General features: G+C 39.8%; 1 protein-coding gene across 1 annotated transcript; it reads right to left on the bottom strand.

The window, feature by feature from the left end:
• Nucleotides 1-562: 562 nt before the first annotated feature.
• On the bottom strand, nucleotides 563-22,609 carry asmt (acetylserotonin O-methyltransferase). The gene is made up of 8 exons (XM_080479094.1): nucleotides 22,248-22,609; nucleotides 20,433-20,607; nucleotides 19,988-20,117; nucleotides 18,488-18,556; nucleotides 15,314-15,432; nucleotides 7,147-7,287; nucleotides 4,080-4,202; nucleotides 563-3,264 (listed from the first exon to the last, which is right to left on the bottom strand). The coding sequence occupies exons 1-8, from the start codon at nucleotides 22,335-22,337 to the stop codon at nucleotides 3,047-3,049; spliced, it is 1,065 nt and encodes a 354-aa protein (XP_080335220.1). The 5' UTR covers nucleotides 22,338-22,609; the 3' UTR covers nucleotides 563-3,046.
• Between the last annotated feature and the right edge of the window lie 166 nt (nucleotides 22,610-22,775).

The raw sequence follows: 22,775 nt of genomic DNA, 5'->3' as shown, positions 1-22,775 counted from the left end.
CTGTCTTCAGCCTCGGCACTTCATTTCCCTTCATTAGGCCGACTCTCGGTAAAGCTGTCCGCAAGGATTTGACATCAATTCTAATTTGTTGTACTTTGAAGTCTGATTAATTCACAATTACTGGGAGAAAGGGGAAGGAGAGATGAGGATACAGAGGGCAGGAAGGATGAGTGGTTTTAGAAGAAAGTTGGAGAAAAGTGAACTGTGGCAATCATCTGAAAACAATTTTAGTTTCCAAAGCTTGATCATATTTTTCCCCACTGAAGATGTCTAACAGTGTGTTAAAATGTTCTTTTAGCTTGGCTATTTGTATGCAAAAACAAATGACAGGTATTAATGCAGTTGAATTTGAATTACATTCACAAATATGTGTGTGGAATGGATTTATCAAATTCACCATTTTTCAGGCATCGACCAGTATCCCTCAATTCTAATTTAAAGCAACCTGCGTCACGCCAGTGATGGAACATAGAGACAGGCTGACTTTCTAATAAAACCCTGATATCTACATATTGAATACAACCACTGGACACTTGGTGCGGAAATTAAACATGGATCTGGTCATTGTGTAGAAGATTTATTGAGTGATGTCCATCATTACACAGACCAGTACAAAGACAGCTTTATTAGGCTGTTAAGAGCAGGAGGAAACGAGAGGATTGAACGATGACAGCACATATATAATATAGCTCATCTTACCCTGTGAGCTCACACGGCACAGTGTCTAATACAGGCTGACCTTTGCAGTGTATGCAAATGTTTCACAATATAATAAGATGGGTCACTGCTTAGTTGTACTTGATTCTTCAAATATGGGGCAGTCTGAGATGCAAAATTATTCTTAACATATGAAGTTCACTCCTGTTACATAGTAAACGCCCTTTGCAATTTAATGGTCAAAATAGTGCATAGTCTTGGCAACAGAGGATGACAATAAGGATTAAGGGTAAGCACAGACTGTAATCAGGGAACACATTTGGCACAAAGGCATTTTGCATTGTGCATTTTATTAAATGCTCATGTTAAAAGGAGTAAGCCAGTAAATGTTAACGCCTTTAAATGTTTAGTATTTAAATGTCAATGAATTCCAGTTTTGTGTATTAGATTGCAGTAGTGAGCTAGAGTCAGTTTCTCTTCAGTCCAGTTGATTTTGTTTTTGTCAGAATGAGTAATTCCTAAGAACTCTGTTGTTTAATATTCCACCTGGCATTTCTCCTCTTGGAATGTTGAAATGAAACTTGATGCTAGTTTTAAAGACTGAGCAGGTGGGGGGGGGTATTTGATCAACTTCTGTATCCGTACCTACAGCAACACACATTGACATCAATGGCATGACAGCCTGATGGTTGTTTTCCTTTAGTGACTTATCTTTTAGAGTTTTCATCAAAGCGCATGACATAAAATGTTGTAAAGGCCTGAAAGGAAAATGTAACTAAAGCTTTCCATCCTGCAGATTGACTAGTTGATTGTATTTTCAAGGTCTTGCTTAGACAACAGGAAATCAAATCAGTGTTTAATCATCACAGTGAGTTCAGTTGTTAATATTTCTACATAAAATGCACATGATTCATCTTTGTTATTTTACATACCCTGGAAAAATAAAGTGGGAAAATGTGACGCCAGCTTCTCTGATGGCGAACAAAAACACATTATTATGGGACTTTGTATGGTGTAATATTGTGTGAAAGGTGCTATTCAAGCAGGATCATGGTCAGGTGTTCCCTTCTGGTGATGCTGTATTGATACTGTAGATCAAAGACATTTTCGCTGTGGACATCACTTTTGTGTATTTTCAAGATCTCTGTTTAATCAAAAAGGAAACATGCATTACACTTAAAACACATCACAGATTAAACTTCCCACCACTTGCCAAGTCATAAGACCTCAAGTGTGGTTTTTTTTTTAAGAACAAACTCTTCAACAGCCACATTTAGTCATGGCTGCTCTAACAGGCGAGGATTCACCCTGACTGATTGGTCGTCAACCGTCCACAACACCCGACATCAGATTAACAGGTAGGCCAGCGAGATTTGGAAGAAAAATAAGCGTGATAAGATATCGTTACTGTCAAACTAAAACTGTAATCTTTCTCTGTCGGCAGTGTGAATGATGACAGGAGGCATGCAGAGTCCGACATTTCCACATCAATCTGAGCATGTGTGACGGCAGTGTGGTCTGTGCAGGAATGATTCAGACTGAAGGCTTGCAGGTGCTCCTTTGTGAGAACAGGAAATCATTTGCCTCCATCACTACAATTTCACGGTTGTCCCGTAATTGTGCCACTTAATGACTAGAATACAATTGGATGCACAACAGCGGGCAAGAACTGTTGTTTGGTTTAATTTCTGGAACTGTTTCTTGCTTTTTTGTTTATCTTAACCAAGCAGAGAACAAAGGAGGTTTGCTCTGTTTCATTCAGTGGCACGTTACAATCTAACATCTGAGGTCCAGCTTTGCTCATAGTACCAATCCACTATAAGTATAATGACTTGCTTAAAATTATTCAGGTCCCCTTTTTGGTAACAAAATAGTAATGCTCCATTACAGCATGGACTGTACAGCATTAGACCTCTGAGGGTGTGCTGAGGTATACACCACCAACATGTCAGCAACCGGTTCTTAAAGTTTTGATGTAGGACTCAGTGAGATCCTTTGCATAATGACCCTGTCTCATGGTCACTGTATTTCCTTCCTTTTTTCACTTTTGACAGATGTTGAATAATACTTTCTCATTGTCATTTAAATCTTTATTCTTGTCCATTTTGGGGTCTTGGAACACATTGACTTTGAAGACAACATATTCTTTTGTGACCAACTATATTCCAATCACTGACAGGTGAAACTATAATGTTTTGGCTGATGGGTGTATTGGATTGTTATGATCTGAAATTCAAAAGATCCAGCTAAAATAATCAGAGTTCTTTTGAATACATTTTATAAATAGGAAAACCAAGATCATATAAGAAAAAAAAAAATGCCAATAGAAAAATAAAGAAAAAACAAAATGTGATACTTCAGTCCTGAAACTGTGTATTTCTTCTTTTCTTTATGCCTCTTTGTGTCCCAGCACAGCGTCGTAGATCTTACCGGTGAGGCAGTGCTGGATTTTGGTGAAGCCGGCGGCAGCCAGCAGGGCGGCGTACTGAGCATCTGTCCTCTCTCTGCCCTCCGTCTGCACCAGCATGTTCAGAGAGTACAGCTGCACTGTCAGTGGACCAGAGCCGTCCTGATAAAGCAGTGCCTCCACCAGCAAAACAGCACCACCTGCAGCCAGGAGCAAAAGATCAGCTTTTAAAGTTTTTTTACCCTCATTTTAAGGAATAATTGAAGGCTAACACTATTCATTGGAGTTTCATGTGGTTTTTCCAGTCAACTGGTTAAGCAGTAATATTTGTTCTGAGGAAATAATAAGATTTTATACCTTGAGTTACAAATCGGCTCTGTATCAAATAATCAAAGATATCGTCCATCAAACTAGCTGGTTGGTGAAATATTAAATATACTAACTTTCATAAAAATAAAAAATAGAACGTCTATCTGGTTTTCTTCAGTAATGGGAACAGTCATGAAGATGGCTTAACAGTTCATCATTGTGACACACCATCTTCACTACCCACTACTGATTGCTATATTGAATTTCAGGCCCATTTTTGAATAGAACTAGTTTATTTTGTGCCTTTTCTTCAATAACATGTCGAATGTCAGCCGTGAAAAAAAAAGTCCATCCTGAAAAACTACTTTGTGCCACAAGAGCCTGTATTCACTGTCCAGTAAAACCAGGCTTCCCTACTTTCTTTCTAATCTCTTTGTTTCCCCTTCCCTCCTCTTATTCTCTAAGGACTATCTGTTCTCTGATAGTGTCTGCTGCTTTTCTGCGTCTGCTTCTGACTTTGATCAAAGTCAGAAGGACAGATTTTTCTGGGATCAGCTGCATTGTGGGATACAATCTGCCATCTCATTTCAAGCAGAAGGAAAAAAACGTACTCATCCCTTTCATACTCAGACACACACACACACACACACACACACACACACACACACACACACGCACACACACACACACACACACACACTCAGACCTGGTTTGCAGGCTTTATATATTCTGCACAGTAGCTCTATGCAGCGTTCGTCGGTCCAGTCATGGAGGATTCTGGCAAGAATATAGAGGTCAGCTTCTGGCAGAAGGTCTTTGAAGAAGTCCCCTAAAAAGATACGAAACAGTCAGTTCATAGGATGCACCTGTGTTCTCATCAGCAAACTCAACCGGCAACGTGACTGCAGTTCTATTGTATAGTTGAATGTTCGGGTTAGGGTTTCTGAGTGGAGTTTGCTCGTTTTCCCTGTGCATGCAGGGGGGTTTTTTGTACTCCAGTTTTCATCCACAGTCCAAACAGATGCATTTTAGACAAATTGAGACAATGAAGCAAAAGACAGACGGGTGGAATTCACAGAGTGAAACTTGAATATATTAGATTTAGTGCACTTAAACTGAAACATTTCAGGCTATTTTAACTCCAAAGTCATGAAAATCAAAATAAAAGTACCTCAAAATATTATTATATTCCATGAGATGGGATGTTTTGTCTTTTTTCAAGCAGAGGCCACTAAATCACAATTAAAATTTTGAAACTATACTAATTTGAATGACTATGTAATTTTACTGGGATGCCATCAAACACTAGTGTGAGAGTAAAGCAGTTTAGAGTGTTTAGAGACATTAAAAAATTATATTACACTGGGTGAATTTGATCATTTTAGGATTTCGTATAATTTTATGCGTTAAAAAAAAAAGAAGCTTGGTTTGATATATATTCACGCACCATGAGGATGATCAAGATGCTGATGACTTGGCTACATGGATATAACACCAAGAAGTGTGTATGAATGCATCGTAGTGAAGGGAGCGTGTTGTGTGAGTATAAAATAGGACCAGAGATGAGCTGGCTGGGTTACTTTGCAGTCTTCTACTCATTTGATTTAATTATTTCATGTAATTATTATTCTGTAGACGGGCCTTCGAGTAATACGACATGACTCTATTAGTGGTTTACATTCTCATACATAATTACGATAAAGGGATGATGTCTGTTGTAATCAAAAGATGTCAAATCCATGTGACCTAACTTTTGATTGTAGCATCTTTCCAGTTGCTGTCACACATCCTGTCCCAATGGAGGAAATGGGTTTTTCCAGGAGGCTTCAAGATGTTGCTAACCAGTTGCTACATTATAACTAACTGCCATCAGAGACACTTTATCAATAAACCCTCATGATGAAATGAAATGAGTATGGGCTTGTCCTCCACTCAGCTTCCTGTCCTTGCTGGCCATTATAAATACTTGCATGTATGTTTCGTGTATATAAAGCAGAGAAGCAGAGAGACGCCTGCACAAATGTCACATTGCAGCTCCCGTTGTGTTCAAAACCATCATAGCGCTGGAAACAGCAGGAGAGGCAGCAATTGATTTCGGCTCTGCGTTTTCAAGATTGCCAGCTGCTGTGAACTTTTTTTCCCACATTAGATGCTGTGCTGGAGATGCAACGCAACAAAGAAAGCTCGAGGTATAAATTGACAGTTTTGTACACAATACTTTCAGTCCAGCAGCAGCAACTCTGTGGGTGTAAAAGAGACTTGCAGTTGACAACAGTTTCTTATTTAGCTTTTGTTTTCAGACCATATGTATGTTGTTTTTTTTTTTTTTCAAACATTGCACATGGTAATAGAAGGAAGAGAGAACTACGTAGAAATAAAAGCACATGCACATAGCTTTGATGATGTTTTTTGATAATAAGTCAATGTTTTCTTAAACGTCACAGAATAATTTTTAAAGTCCATAAATATACATTTAGATTTGAAATCAGACAAAGAATCTGACATTCTGTGTTTGTGTGCAGTTATGGTGGCATTCAGATATAAAACTTTCCATACACTAGCTTCATGAAGCAAATATCACTGCACCGTGGTTTCAAGTCTTTCTGATTACTGTCCAACACAGTTATCTGATGTAAACATGCATATTCTTTAAGTCCACTACATTGACTAGGACAGTTTTGGGGGGAAAATTTGGGATTTCCAGACATTTTACCAATAAGAATCAGTTACTGCTTTTCAGTCAGTTTTAAGGGCTTTAATAAAACTGCTACCACATATAGTTTTAACTATATGACATAAGTTCTTGAGAAGTGTCAGGCAACAAAAACATCAACATGTGATGTGCATATCAAAGCACAAGGCTGGTTGGGGTATCAATGAATTGCTCAATACTGGTCTGTTGATGCAACTTTGTCGAAGACACGTTTCTACATACATCAGAGTGAATCTAGAAAAAGGAAAAATGGACGAATTCAGACACAAAGCCAGATTAAAGCTATCAGATAACAATTGGAGGCTCACCTTGTGAATCAATGGCGGCTCGATATAAGTGGAACCAGAACAGGGATGCCACCTTGATATTAGATATAAATAAATGTATTTTATCTTTTCTTTTTTTTTAATAATCAAATCTTCCTAGTTTGTTTGACGATGCATGTCGACAAAAACAGATCACAAAGAGGCTTCTGTTGCAGCTGGACGTAATGTTGTGATAGATGTTGCTTGAAAAGAAAAGTACTGCACATTTGGTGAGGACTTTGAGTCCGTTTGGGGACGAACCTGAACTACAAGCAAGTTTTATTTCTAGTGTATTTAACAAATGTATTTGTTAGGAACCAAGGGATGATAGAGAAGGTCTGTGTCACAGTGGGACACGTTGGAGCACAAAACAGCTGATACCTGCTAAATGGACTATGTCTTTGGACTGCTCAAGCAAGAAAACCCATGCATACACAGTGAGAACATACAACTCCTAGCAGAAAGTAGTAGCTTGGATTCAAGTCGGAACTTTATTTTTGTGCAGCAGCAGCTCAACTTCATGGGAGCACCATGATTAGACGCATGTCACTTAACATAACATACAGATAGCATCAACCAGAATCGATGGAGGTGAGGGAACTTATGAATGACTTTTTCAATACATGTTTGTTTTGACAGATTCTTGCATTCCTGTCATTTTTAATGGTGATGTAAACAAGAACATGAACTGCATTGCACTTAAACTGAGTTCACACTGTTATAAATTGATGAGACACCTAATGCAATGATGTTACCTTCACGGAAGCTTATCTTCTGGTCATCCTCACTGACGAAGTGCTCCTTCGACATACGCACCACCTTGGGGAGGTCAAAGATTGTCACAGTGCATTCTGGGTAAGCCGACGTGCACTGCTTGGCTAATGCGCCACTGCAGCCTGGATAGAGAGAGAGGAAATCAAACACAACTTTTTATTAACATTGGTTTTACATCACTTGACACAGACACTCCCTGCACTCAGTGGAACAAGTGCTCTCAGGTATACGCCTGTTATTTCTATGCATACATTTGTATTCAGATATATGTGATGGCTTTGGGAATATGGTTCATCCAACATTCATGCCAATAAAGCAGAACGAATTGAACTGAATACAGAACGACAGTGACAGACAACTAAGCTGCCGTTGAGTCTCCTAAAGAATTCAATCAGTGGAAGGAAAACTGCAAACACACACAATTTAATTATTCATCCGCTTTGAATAATTTCGCATTTGGATATGAACCTGAACACTCAAATGAATCTGAAATTGTTTTCCTTTTTCCAGGCTAACCGCATGGTGATGGGGAATTTGGTGTACCAGAGGACTCAAACTGAAATATATTTTTGGAACTGATTAAATTACAGTCTTTTGAATTTATTCACCATCATGGTACCTAGAGCAGGGTTGTTAAACATGCAGCCTGTGGGCTAAAAACTGGCCTGCCAGAGGGTCCAGTGTGCAAAACATGTAGAATCTTACAAAGACAACATTATGGAATAAAAGTAACTGCTGGAGGATTAATGTGCTGGGGATTGCAGTGATTCAGTGAGAGGATGAGAGGATGAGGTATGTTTTAGTCAAGAACACAACACTGAGAACTGAGCTGAGAGACCAGTGATGATACAGTGAAAAGTATAGAATTGCTAAAGACGTACATTGTCATCAAAACCATACTTGACAGTGAATTTACATGTATGTAGGCTACAAAATGCTTTGAATGAAGGAGGGGTTTTTAACATTTCACTGTATTTTACTGTCAGAGGCCTGATCAAAAATAACAAGATGCAGATTATAATCATTCAATGTCTTATTATATATATTAAACGTGTCTTTGTTAGTTGTGTTTGTTAGTTATTTCAGAAGGAATTACATGTACAGCTTTTCATATTGTACTAGTGCTGCCATGCAATAAAACAAGGGGAAACATTGGGATTACTAAGAAAAAGTGTATTTCAAGATTGTTATGCTTCTTGTTTACTTAAAACTTTAAAAGAAAAATCACCTTGTTACCTTTCATCACCTTTCAATAATCAATAAGTTGATTTCAGTGTTTTTCAGTGAATACTTCAGAAAAATCTATTTTCTTCTCCTCTACCACAATCATAAGGTCAAACCATGTTTTGTTTAATACTTATTTATTATGAAGCCTTCAGGGCAACAAAAAAAGGTATTTTTCAGGAATTCACAATCCATTTTTTTTCTTGTCTCCTCTGGGTCTTTGTAGTTTATGGCCCAAAATGTGCAAAACAGAGCCTGAGCGGTAAATAAAATTCAGGACAAATTGTCAGATATACCAAAACAAAATACATAAATATACCAGTTGAACATTAGCATGATATAATTTATTAATCCAGATATGAGGGTTTGACTTTTCACAGGGTCATGCGCATGGTATTTGTGCTGTTTTGTTATGTTGTTTTGCTTCCTATTCCTCATAGAAGGAACTCTTTGTAGACCAGAGATCAAACCTGATCAACCGAGAGGAAAAGGAGCCGTTCAGATGAACACAGGAAAACAGACCCATGCATTCATATACGCGAGAGGGGAGAAACAGGAATCTAATGGGAAAATACAAATCTTTCAACCTCAGGCTTTGGCAGCATTATTATCATTTTTCATGCTTCACAGAGCAAACTGAATTTAAAACAGAGAGAATGAAAGGAAAAGTGACAGATCGAAATGGAGAGAGAACAGGAGAAAGAGAAAGCTTAATGGAGAAAGTATGAATGGGAAGGAGTGAGTGAAGCAGTGAGGTGGGATGCAGGATCAAACGCTCTCACGTTGACAAGCCGACGGAGCCAAAGTTCGACTTGGTCCTGTGTGTGTGTGTGTGTGTGTGTGTGTGTGTGTGTGTGTGTGTGTGTGTGTGTGTGTGTGTGTGTGTGTGTGTGTGTGTGTGTGTGTGTGTACAGGACAAGCAAGTTGTCTGGCTCCTTCCTCCCAACAAGACCTGCTGCTGCTATAGCTGTCTACAGTTACAATACAATGATTTTTCATACAACCACACACAAAGAGAGAGAGAGAGCGAGAGAGAGAGAGAGAGAGAGAGAGAGAGAGGACTATTATCTTCTACATCAAACCGGACAATCAGCAGAGGAAAAAAACAACACATTCTGTAAGACCTCGGGTTAGCCTGACTGCCTCCGTTTGTTTGTCTAATTCACTTTGGTTCAATTCTAGAGATAGACTTCCAGGAGATAGAAATCCAAATATTTAAATTTGTTTTTCAATTGCACATGATTAAATTGACATTAAAATAATACAGCACCGCCAGCAAAAAAACAAAGAACTGTAGTCACTTCACTGATCGCACGTAGGAAAATCCTCTTTCTCTGGAGGGCCCCTTTACCTCCCTCATTCAAATCCTGGCTGAAGGAACCCACGTCTTTTCTCAAACTGGAGAAAATCAAATTCTCATTGAGAGGTTCTTCTGAAAAATTCTATTCAACCTGGAGACCATTGATTGATTACGTAGATAGACTTCCTGCTGCGCTGCTCTCCGGGGGGGGGGGGGGTTACATAATGCTGCTTCTCTTCTGCCTGTTCGCCACACGGCCACAATGGGATTCCCTGTGCCAGCAAGTCAAAATGTAAGATGGAGATGTGGACACACTCCTTTCCTTTATTTTTCTCTTTCCGTTTCTCTTCTTTGAGCCCTCAAGAAGCTTGCACAATGTATCATTCATTGCAAAACCTTTTTTTTTTATTTGTGATTTTTGACTGTCAATCGGTTGTGTGTGTGCACATGGTCATAAATGTTTACACAGGTAGAGAGATATATGTCGGTACAGTTATTTTATTTATTCACATTTTTTTTTCTCCTTTAAAACCACTATCATGCAGGTAAACATGAGTGCACATATGTGAGCATGCAGCTCCTTTAGTGATTTGTTTTGTCTTTCTTTTCTTCTTGTCTAGTTTTATTTTTTCCGCATTGTGTTGATTGTTTTATGATCAAAGAGAACTAAGGTGGGTTTAGATGTAGTAGGTGGGAGAAAACGTTGCATTCTTCAATTTTGGATTGCACTATTCTTTTCTGACAATTTTCTGGAGTTTCTATGGGTACCCAGATTCTCTACACACAGTCTGGACTGCTTTAGGTTGAATGAGACTTCAAATTGGAAGCAGACGTGAGTCTATATGTGGGTGATTGTCTTTGAATGATCGATTACCCTCCCGGAATGACGCCAGCTTTTGACACCCCTTTTACTGCGTAAATGGAGCATATAAAGGGATATATACGTACATGCACATTATTTTTTCTAATCAGTAAAACCTTTCAACTTTATCCACTGTGAATTTTTATTGTATTAATTTTAAAAGTGATGGGTGTTATTCTCATATGTCAAAAATTGGTGCTTTAATTACAGACAACAAATGTGGGTGTGGGGGTCCACCATTGACAACTACGGTATATCTTCTATTCTAAAATCTACAATCTACATTTCAACATAATGTATAACTTTGTCCGGGGGAAACATGTGCAGCATTTTTGAATAGCCACATTAATTTGATGGGTTTAGTCCGGTCAGCTGGTGAAGTAGCTTAATCACTATGCAGGGGAAATAAATTATATCCCACCCAGCAGTAAAAATAATTATACATGGATCTGAGGGAGCGTATAGCCCACCCTGTAAATCCCACCACAGCTTTGTAGAGTCTACATCAATGTGTCTGCTACTGAATACACATGATTATATGTATCTTAGACCTCAGTTAACAACACATGTTGGCGGTCTTACACTCAGGAGCACTACCTAGTGTATAAAACTGTTGACTAATCCATCTGTTACGAAGACTAAGGAAATAACCCTGATGTTATTTTCACCTTAAGAGTCAAAAAGCCGACAATTTTGATAAGAAAGCCTGTGCTACGAAGGTCTGTCAGATAATTGCATGTGCGTGTGTGTGTGTGTGTAAAAGGAGGTTTTCGTCAATGTGTATAAGAACAGAAGCAATGATTTGAAAATCACATAAACCCATACTTATCCCCGATATAACACAAACAACAGCAGATGTCCAAACAGTGGGAACAGAACGCTGAAAACTCAACTGGAGGGTGTTAGACGATAGGCAACAGGTCGGTAAAGTGACTGGGTACAAAAGGAGTTTTTCAGAGACGAAAGGATGAGACTCACCGATCTGTGACAAACTGCATCAAAACAAAATGTGGAACAATTTCAGAAAAATGTTCCTCTGTGAGAAACACCAAAGACTGTAAATATCCCTCCATCTACAGTGAGGTCGGGTCAGGAAAGTTGAAACAGATTGTTTGTGATTTTCAAGCCTTGAAAAGATCAAAATGATTCAATACTCGGTATCACTGTCTGTCAACATAGTTCACTGTGCAATCCAAAAATGCAAGTTAAAGCTTTATCACACAGAGAAAACACCATATGTCATGTTACAGATAACAATCAACATGATCCAGAAGGGCCACCATCTTCTCTCAAAGCTCATTTGACAGTTCAGCCTGTTCAATGGTCAGATGATCAACAATTTAAATTCTATTAGGACACTAAAGACGCCATGTCAATGGAAAAGGATCATCCAGTTTGTCATTAGCAGGCAGTTCAAAAACCCGCATCTCAGATGGTGAGAGGTTGCATTAGTGAGTAATGGTGTGGGCACTCTACTCATCTGGAAAGGCAGTCTCAATGCTGAAAAGTACCTTGACATTTTAGAAGAGCAACACGTGCTCCCGTCTGCCTGTCTCTTCCCGGGAAGGAATTCATATTGTAGCAAGACAATGCAAAATCATGTACTGCGTCCATCACGCCAGCGTGGCTTTGCAGTAACAGAGCCTGAGTGGTGAACTGGCCTGTCTGCAGTCCACAATATTCACCAACAGAAAACCATGAAACTCGTGAAACAAAAAGCCTGGAATCAGACAAGAATGTCGCAACTTCCTAGATGTTTACAGGTGGGCTGTTTAAAAAAGATGGAATATGACACAGTGATCAACATGGCCCTGTCCCAACTTTTTTTGAAGCATGTCACTGCCATCAAATAGAAAGTTAAGTAATGTTTTCAATGACATGGTCAAATGTTTCAGTTTCACCACCTAATGTGTTATCCATGGTCCGTGTGGATTAAAACCTGGGTTTATGTGATTTTGCTTTACTCACTCTATAAGCTAAGTGATGCTACTATAGATATACTAGCAGTAAAGTAGTTCAATGAGTTCAACTCATCAGATCAGCAGTTCCTGAGCAGCAGGTGTGCAGAGACACAACAGATGCTGTGTGAGACAGAGTGTACATGGGACGCGGCAGTCGTGCCCTTCAGGCTCCTGCTGTTCATATCTCACATGCACACAGTTTTCGGTGATGCAGCATCATGCATACGCATGATCATACCATGACATGCTGAGAAAGTCCCTGAGAGGAGAAGTAGGAAGGGATGGGGTCCGCACACAAGCACACTGCTTGTATTAGAAAGCATGGCCCTTTAGTAGCTTCACAGCGCCCCTCAGTGGTCAGATGTGGTATTACAGACACACAGCAGGCCTGTAGTGGGTTTGATATAATTAGCTGCTCACTGATGGAGCCCATTGAGTTGATTCACCTCTGAAGTAATTCAAATAAAAGTCGTGTCTATAGTGTCCTCCTGCTCCGAGTCTATCCACACTGGTTTTGCATATTGCTTTATCCAAATAAGAGCTAGAGGGAATCTGCCAACTATGAGAGAAGGCAGGCCAAACACATGGAAGAAACACCAGCATGCACATTTGTTTTCACGTGCAAATTAGGAGTGTGTGTGACTATCCATCCATCTCTGATACCACTTTATCCACTAAATTAGGTGTTGGGGATGAAGCTGATCCCAGCTGATTGTGTTTGAAGGCTGGATCAATCACCAGGCATTCACATTCACAACTATGGGCAATTGAAAGTAATCTATTAGCATCAAATGCATGTTTAGGACTGTGAGAAGATGGAGTGAAAATAAACTACGCACAAAACATTCAAACTCTGCACAGAAAGGTCCTGGAGCCTGGACTTATACCTGGGATATTCTCACTGCGACATCTCAGTGATAACCACATCATCACTGTGGCTCTTGTCCTCCGAGTCAATTTGATTAATTTTACTATTTATGTAAAACAATATAATTTGGTGTGGGGATTGTTTGGAACATAAATAAAGTTTCATGAATAATCATCCGTAGCAATTTAATAGAATTTACTCTGTTTTCTTCTATGTGGACAGAGCCACAGACATTCAAGCCATCAGTTATAAATCCATCACTGCTACAATTCAATCATCCATTTTTTGGTCGTACTGGAGAACTGGCAGTTTCCACTTTGTGTCCCTTAACTAGAGACACCGGATGAGAGAAAATGGAAAAAAGAAGTTGTATCTGTCAGACAAAAAAAAAACCTTTTTCCGGCCTTTACTCATTTACAGGGTCTGATAAAAGTAAAGCTCACATTAAGAAGTCATTTTCATTTATCCATCCTTTGTATTTGATCTTGTTCTGTTCCTGCCTTGTTTCTCTGTTTCTTTAGAAGCCGTGGCCTTTCATTTGTAGGGTTCATATTGTGTTTGTTCAGTCCTATTTCCCCCCACATTTTAATTATTATGCCTTTTTGCTCACGGTGTAAAGCATTTTGTAGGGAACCTTGGTCTTCAAAGGAGCTTTATAAATAAATCCAACTCGACAAAGCAACACGCACAGAGAGACCAGGAAAGAAAGCCACCTTTTTTCCCATTCAAGCATCCAAAGAAGGCTTGGTTGTGTTCAACATCTTGTTCCACATTCATGCTTTTTTTAGAGCAGCGCGGTTCAGCCAGTCAGCTGAACAAAAGCTGGAGGTAAACGTTTGCCCTCCGTGCCTCCTGGAATATGAACGATTCTTTCCCATCTTGGGAGAACAGTGAAGGGGCATTAAAATCAGCATGTTACTGTGATGATATCATATACAACAGCTACAAAGGCATGATAAAGACACTTTTTTTATAAAGCATCATGTGACAGCAGTCGAGACTTTTTTCCACATACTAAATAGCATCAGTCTCTCTTGAGTTTGATTGTATTTTCTTTTGCATAATTGTGATAATTACTTGCATTTCCAAATGTCATTAATGTATGTTGGCATTGCTGCCCTATGAGAGTAACTGTCAGTGTGTTCAACATTAGTTTTAAGATATTAGGCCACTCCACCACCTGCTCTGCTTCCTCACGTATTAATATAGTTTTATAAAACTGACAAACGTATAATTGTTATCTATAACAGATGTGTCTATGAACTGTGGTGTGGTGGTTAGTGCTGTCACCTCAAAGCAAAAATTCCAAAATAGCAAAAATAGAAATTAGAGGCTTTTTTACTTGTGGGTTTGCATGTTCTCCCTGTAGGTGCATGGGTTAACTCTGGTCTGATTCCAGTCCCAAAACATACTTTTGAGGATAGTTGGCATCTCTAAATTGACCTTAAGTTTGTCCTGCTGTGCTTGCAGGAATCCTGGTTTCAGGAGGTATTTGACAATGTTCTATATATACATATATACACACCACAGTGGTGGCATAGGCGTTGGATCTTTTTCTCCACACTTTTTTTAAGGCATACATGTTAAATAAATCGGTCACTTTAAATCATCAATAGCCGAAAGTGTGTGAGATTCTCTGTTGTTATCTGTGTGCTCTGTGACGGAACAGGGGCATGTCAGGATGTACCCTGCCTTGCACCTCATGTTATTTTATATATCTCTGACAAGCTGATAAGAGACACCGGCACAGGTTGATGTGATTATCGTGTGGGGTGGAGTTTGTGCTATTTACTTAAAGTCCTCCTAAAAAGTTTGTAGATGAGTGGTTGTCGTGCAGTTTTTAAATGTTTTTAATACACGTGCGCTTGAGCCAGCTGTTGTCAAGCTGATACCTGACAAATGTTAATAACCGTGCACCCATCGCCAAACTTACCTCCAAGGTCACAGATGACCTTGAACGGTGAAAGGTCAAAGGCCGTGATCACGTCTTTACCACAGATGTTCCAAATGGAGTTCATTAACTGCATAAATTTCACCATCTCCTCGTCAGACCTACACACACACTCACACACACACACACACACACACACACACACACACACACACACACACACACACACACACACACACACACACACACACACACACACACACACACACACACACACACACACACACACACACACACACACACAAAGAAACAGTTATTTTTACGTCTGCACCTCGTCTCTTTATGTCTCGCTTCATGGGAGTAAAAACCTGCTTATCCTTTTCTGTAAGCCGTCACCTGAGGTGCTACTTGCCAACAGACACATGCACACACTCTTCATACATAAAGTTTCTCCCTGTGGTGACACCGCTGTGTGAGTGTGTGTGTGTGCGCAGCAGAACAGAAGAGCCTGTGGTGACTCCTGCTGCTCTGAGCAATCCCTGCCCTGTGCCATGAAGGCCGCACACACACACACAAACAAACACACATGCTCTGCACTGATAACGAGAATTTTATCTGTCCATACTTCACTGTAGCAGATGACACAGCGACCTCCAGAACTTTGAAAGTGACTCATTGTTGGCCTCAGACTCTGACTGTATTGGATGTGAAAAGATGAAATGACTGTGAGGCCAAACAGCAGACTGTCAAGTTTAATTTGGAAACATTTTGGCTATAAATTATTGAGTGCCCCCAAACAACAACATCTTCAGTCCCTTTTGACCACGATGGAGAGCATTCACTTGCACACTATGTCATCCTGTCTTCAATTATATCGGGGACATAGTGCTTAGCCTTGTTATCCCCGTCCTTGTATACATCATTATAACGTGCGGTTTACGATCCATCTGCCCTCCGCACTGCCTTGTCTTGTATCCTCAGCATCCCCGCAGGTCTCTGTCATATCTGTACTGTGTGGTTTATAGTCAGTTGCTGTCTTGTTACTTTGATCTCTCTGGCCTATCATCATTTATCAACAAAAAATACTAACTAGAAATGATTGAAGTATTATATTTACATGATACATACACTGTTAACTACTATTATGTTACATTTTTCTCTCCATGTTGGGCGAGGATCTCAGCAGTAGATATTTGAGCTGCGTCCTAATTTTCTACCTAAATTTGTTCAAAATGCAGGTTGTGCACCGATGATGGTTTAAAATTTCAGAGTTCTTGTAATGAACACTATTGTCTCACCAAACAAGCCTGAAGTAAAGCTATGGGATTATAAAAATACAACTTCACAATGTCTTCCAGAACACATAAACCAACCACTGATGTCATTCATTCATTCATTCATGTAGTGACAGGGATTTACATTTATAGTGGAGATTTTGTGGTCCGACCAAAAATTAACCTAAATTTCCAGATAATTTATTCGTAATATAAGCGTGTTGCTTACTTACAATGATGGCACTTTTAAGTGGGGTTTTACAATGACAATGAAAGGTTGACGTAACCGGACAATGTGCTTTGCATGTTTAAACACGCTTGAAACTTGAATGAACTTGAACAACAAGTATGCATTCAAATATCCTGCAAAGGATTTCATTTACACCTAGAATATTCAATAAAATCTCATTAGGCAGTGAAGGCTGCATTGTTCACCAGAGTGTGTTCATTTCCTGATTTTGCAGTTATAATTATCTTGAAGGCACTTGATTAATTTTCCAATGCGACGTCCCCAGAGAGATACTGCATCTGTTTAGTACACAACTCCTCACCTCTGGTCATGTGAGTAAAAGTGAGTTTGTCTTTTTAGACTAATATTCAGCTGTACTGTTTAATTACATGAACCAGTTTAAGTAGCTTGAAACAAAAAAAAAAAAGAAAAACAGAGATAAATTGTTTCACTATGTGAGAGCAAGATCATCTCTTGACTCTCTAAATACGCTTAAATCCTCCCTATGCTCTGCTTTTTCACGTATGACAAGTCAAAACACAGACAGCAACTTGGCTGTGAATTATTCAGGTGCAGTACGCGACTGGTTAAATGGCGAAGCGTAAACAGGAGTCTGAGTCATCCAGCCAGCTTTGAATCATCCTGCTGCCACTGCAGCGCTCCGAGAGGGCGAGGAACGACTTCAGTGGTTGTTTCCCCCTTGCTAATTTACCCACCGTATTCACAGGGGAAATCAGCAGGGACAAACAACTGCTTCTCCACATTAGATCAATTGTGCACAGGTGCTCAAAGTTTTTCTCATAGGGTGTTTTAATTTTCAGTCAGTTAACACTGAACTCCAAACATATCCACACAACGGTGCATTGCATCATGTGCTGAGGTCAGATCTTATTTCTCATTTTGCATGCAGTGCTTTTTATATTATGGAGGTCTCTATTGCCACTATGACCTAAAAGAGGGTCACGAGCTAAAGGATGGATTAAAAATCAACAATTTGTATAAAAATTCACACGATAATCCTGTCAGGAAATGTGTCAAAGTCCATATTCCAAATGTTCATGCTTCTTTTGTTTGGTACATTTCACTTCGTTGTGCAAATGTAAAATAAAACTTGCAGAATAACATCTCTGTCAGATCCCGTTCCATCAGAGTGCCCTCATTTCTGCAAATCATGGCTTGATGTGGAAAACATAGCAGGATTTTCCAGGGAGTTATTCCTGGGTGTTTCTCGTTGGACAGATCGGCTGGTTGTGTTCTGCTGTGTAGGGCCGGAGGCGAGCTGATCAAAGTCTATTAGCAAACAAAGTGTGAACTTTTGTGCGTGTCACCCCTGAAAACTGCTGACCAGCAGATCAGTGAAGCGTTAAAACTGTGGGCACTGGATACTATAAACACAGCAGACCTCAAGGACAATGGCAGATGTATTCTCTCCTCCTCTCCGCCTCTCTGCCCCGAGCTTCCTCACATCACTGCCCACCCCCACTCCCCCTCCTCTCTCTGCCTCTCCCTCACACATTGCCTGCCTTCTAATGAATCCCACACGTCTGTCTTTTTTTTTTTCTTTTTTCGGGGGGGTGGGGGGAGGTGGGGGGGTGACAGACAGTCTTTAGATGGTGAGACAGGGCCTGAATATAAATTAGTGGGATTGTGTTTGATCTGTGTGTGCATGTCCGTGTGCCTGTGTGTGTTCAACACACAAAGACGTCTTCTTACCTGTACAAAGCTTGAAAAAGGTCCTCAGAGCTGATTCCAAAGGCCTTTTCATACTGGTTTCTTCCCTCTCTTCAGGTAAGGCAAAGACAAAAATATTATTAAGTATATTAAACAGTATTACATTTAGATTTTACCTCTCGTCATATTTCACATGTTAATAAATCAATGCAAAACTGCTCAATATATGAATTCTCAGGTTTGAATGCATTACTGCTAAAAAAAAAATCCACTTCATTTCACAGTTAAGAGGTGACATTTTGAGGTATTTAAATTCATCCTAAAATCAGAAAAGGATATCTCTTTCTATTCCACACTCTTTCCATAAAGAATGACTCATTTAGTTCACAAAGTCTTCCTGGGCTCAACGTTATTTTTGCTGGTGTGTCTCTTTCAGTGTTTCACACAGATTGGACTTCGCTCATCAACCGAGCTAAATCCAGTCACGCTGTCTGAGAGCTGCTGGCGATCCTCCCTCAGACATAACAAAAGCCATCTTGAGACCACGTTCCAACAGAGATGGAGGACTCAAATCCACAGTCTTAGGCGACAAATCACAGTTGCAGTTTTCTCAGTCTGCCTCTGCCCACCTGTGCGTGGTTTCACACTCCCTCTCATCACTCACCCTAATGAATATATGCACACAGAAATGATAGGAAATACAACTTGGGGATTTTAAAGGTAGCTTGATAAGCTTAGTAGATTGATTGGTGGGAATGCAGCACTGTAATTATCATTTTACAGTATTTTTAGTCCAGCACATTACATATACTCTTTCACCAATTTACACCCTGTAATCTTCTTCACTATTTTCAAGCACTTACTCAAACCTTTGGATCTGCATTTCTGCAACCGATACCTTTGTTCTTTCAACAAGAAACTTCAGTTTTATATCTACATTTATGTACTTTATGTTCTGAGAAATATGCTCTCAACATTCATATAATAGTAAATTAAATCTAATTTGTAGTATTTGAGTATTTGTACTGTTACTGGAGCATTTTTAACAGCAGTACTTTTAATTGTAATTGAGTATGATCCAGTCATTGAAACTTTACTTTTCATTTTCTGTACTCTTTCGACCTCTCAAAGCAACTAAATGTGAGTTACAGCATCTAAATGAAATACATATAGGAATACATGTTTCGCACTAGTTACAGTAATCTGAGTAGCCCTCCAATTGAGAGAAACTTAATGAACAAATATACAATGTGGCCTGACATCGCTTACTAAAGGATTAACATCACATTAAAAATAAACACTTATTTACAGCAAATATCACTCCGAGATCCTTATATGTAAGGAAATTGAATTGAATTGAATTGAATTGAATTGAATTGAATTGAATTTCGTTTTATTTAATTTCATTTCATCTCATTTCGGGCAGGTTGGGTGGGTAAAAAATGAAATGGCCAACTTGTAATGCTCCATCTCTATGCATATTCGTCAATAAAATTGATGGAAATCAGAAAAGTGTCTGAGCTGCTTATTGAGTGTACTGACCTGACAGCGTCGGTCAGGTAGTGCCAGCAGAGGTAGATGGTTCTGGAGCTGTACTGGATGGCCTGGTAGAGGGATGTGGGACTGGATCTGGTGAGGTACGCACTGGCCTGCTCCGTGTTACTGTAAAACACTGAAACAGGTGGTGGGACATGACTGAGTGCAGGCGTTGATGGAAAGTTTGACCTTTTGTCCAGAGACAAGCAGACATGACAATCATGAGTGTTCCAGGAGGTACAGCAGGTGCAGCAGCTGTGCAATGTGTGTCAAACCAATAAAAATAGAAATCTTGTGGACAAGAGAGATAGGAAGGAAAACGTTCGTGTTAAAAATTATTGTGTTTGTACAGATGAGGGTCCCATCGATAATTAACACAAAGTGTGTGTGTGTGTGTGTGTGTGTGCGTGCGTGCGTGCGTGCGTGCGTGCGTGTGCGTGTGCGTGTTGACCTTGTCCGATGTCCTGCTGTGTTTTGAGCAGCTGCAGCCCGGTGCATGCAGCCAGCAGTCTCTGTATGCCATCCACACTGGCACCCACCGCCTGACTGATCTCGTCCGCCGATAGAGGGCGCTCTGCAGCCTCCAACACGTCAAACACCCCCAGCTCACAGGATGTGAACACGGTCTAGGTCAAAGATCAGGGAAAATAAATTTGAGGGAAAATCAAACAACTTTTGATAACGTTGGTTTTTACATCATTTGACACAGACACTCCCGGCACTCAATGGAGCAAATGTTCTCAAATGACTTCATTTCTATGCATAATTTGTGTTCATATATATGTGACGGCTTTGGGAATATGGTTCATCCATCAGTCATGCCAATAAAGCAAAACGACTGAGTGACAGTCCTAAAGAACTCCTAAAGAATTCAATTAGTGGGAGTAAAACAGCAAATTCACACAGTTTAATTATTCATCCACTTTAAATGATTTCACATTTGAATATGAACCTGAACATTTATTAATCTGAAAAGGTTTTTCTATTTCCACACTAGCTGCATGGTGATTGGAAAGTTGTGCCGAGGAGTCAAACTGAAATACATTTTATTAACTGATTATCTTTTTTTTTATTATTAAGAACTAAATGGGCCTGTCCAATGTGCAAAAAGTAAAAAAAAGTTACGAAGATGACGTTGATTGGGATAAAAGCAACTACTGGTTAATTAAATATGCTGCGGATTGCAGTGTTTCAGTGAGAGGATGAAGTATGTTTTAGTAGATAACACAACACTGGGAACCAAGCTGAGAGATCGGGGATGGCACAGTGAAAACCACCTTATAGCCAAAAAAGTAGATTATCATCAAAACCATAGTTTTACAGTGAATCTATAAAAGCATGGATGCTGACAGCCTGATATTTTAACATTTCACTTTATGGCATTATGTTTACGCATTCAACTTGATTTTGATTTTAAATTGCAGTACATGTCCATTGAACGCATGTAAACAAAGGGAAACTCTGTGTAAAGGGAGAGAGCGTTTCCGCTGCTGCCGTCTCTGGTTGCCATAACTTTTACCGATTGCATATCCTGCAGAGCGGTTAGGCGTTAGGGGCCTTGCTCAGAGAACCACGGCGGTGACCCTTTGGCATTGGAATTCAAATGAGCAAACTTTTAATTAGTAACTCATCTTGGAATTCCCCCCTGAGTTTAATGAAGTCTTTTCCATTCTGTTCTATTCCATCCACCTATCCATCAATCAGTCCATGCATCCACCCACCTTCTAATCTAATTTAAAGTGGTGGGGTGCCAGAGTTGATCCCAGCTGACAGCAGGTGAGAGCAGGGTTTGAGTCCCTGAACAGGAACCTGGACAGGATCAAGTCCACCTCAGATACAGACAGTCCCACACATTCGCACCTACAGTACATTTAGAATCACTAGTAATCTGCAAATGCATGTAATTGCATGTACATAAATTTAAAGCTTGTTGTCTTTAGAGAATGTGTGAATACACGGGAAGATGCAAACATCACGATCGTTCTGGTTTTTAAGTCAACAAACGCATCAAAAATAAAAATCCCTTTTTCAGAGAAAATTTGCCACTATATAAATACATTTTTATTAAAAAACATAAACTTAATACAAGCAATAGAAAAAAAGAGAGCGAGATTACAACAGATTTACAAGTTGAGATAACCTCAGAGATCACGGAGGTTTTTTTTCTGTGCTGAAGCCACTGTGAGGTAAAGTTTTTATCTCCTTAAGTAGAAGCTCAGACACCGTGCAATGTCGATAATTTGAGACTGTTGATCACATGTGTTACCTTTGAGATGAGGAAGCCCTCCATATACTCCAGTATTTTTCTGGGGTACGTGTCAGTAGAAGTTGAAGCCATCTCTTGACACTCAGCCATGGTCACAGGTCAGGCAGGAAGACTCAGTGCGCTTCTTCCAGAGCTGCTACTTCCCGGCCAGTGGGTTCCTCTCAAACAGGTGTTTGTGTGAGCAGCCCGTGAAGACAGAATCCGACTAAAAGTACAGAAAGTGCCCACCCAGCAGCAGCGGTGAGAGTAGCAGTGGTCTAAGCTGATTACGGCCAGATAACCCAGATTAGGCTCAGTCTGTCAGACAAAGAAACAACTCTGTGGAAACAGTGCTGCCTTGTTCATTATCACTCACCCAAAGCACTCTCATACCAGACCTGCTTTCCACAAAGGTTTTATAAACCCAAATGTGATCAGCTGCGTGGGACAACCAAATCTTTGAGGGTACCTCATCTTGAACCTTTCGCTGGACCAAAACAGTCAGTATTAAAATGCAGTTAATTATGTTCAGCAACGTTTTCTTAACTA

Source organism: Lipophrys pholis (genome assembly GCF_963383615.2).
Source record: "Lipophrys pholis genome assembly, chromosome: 13".
Lineage (NCBI taxonomy): Eukaryota > Metazoa > Chordata > Actinopteri > Blenniiformes > Blenniidae > Lipophrys > Lipophrys pholis.
Note: the sequence above shows the minus strand (reverse complement) of the source record. Positions and strands in the feature narration are given on the sequence as shown.

Coding starts and splice junctions, on each gene's coding strand:
- asmt (XM_080479094.1), bottom strand. CDS start 22,337: ATGGCTGAGTGTCAAGAGATGGCTTCAACTTCTACTGACACGTACCCC. Junction 15,433..18,487: donor CTTTTTCAAGCTTTGTACAG/GTAAGAAGACGT, acceptor GTGTGTGTGTAG/GTCTGACGAGGAGATGGTGA. Junction 7,288..15,313: donor GGTCATCTGTGACCTTGGAG/GTAAGTTTGGCG, acceptor CTCTCTATCCAG/GCTGCAGTGGCGCATTAGCC.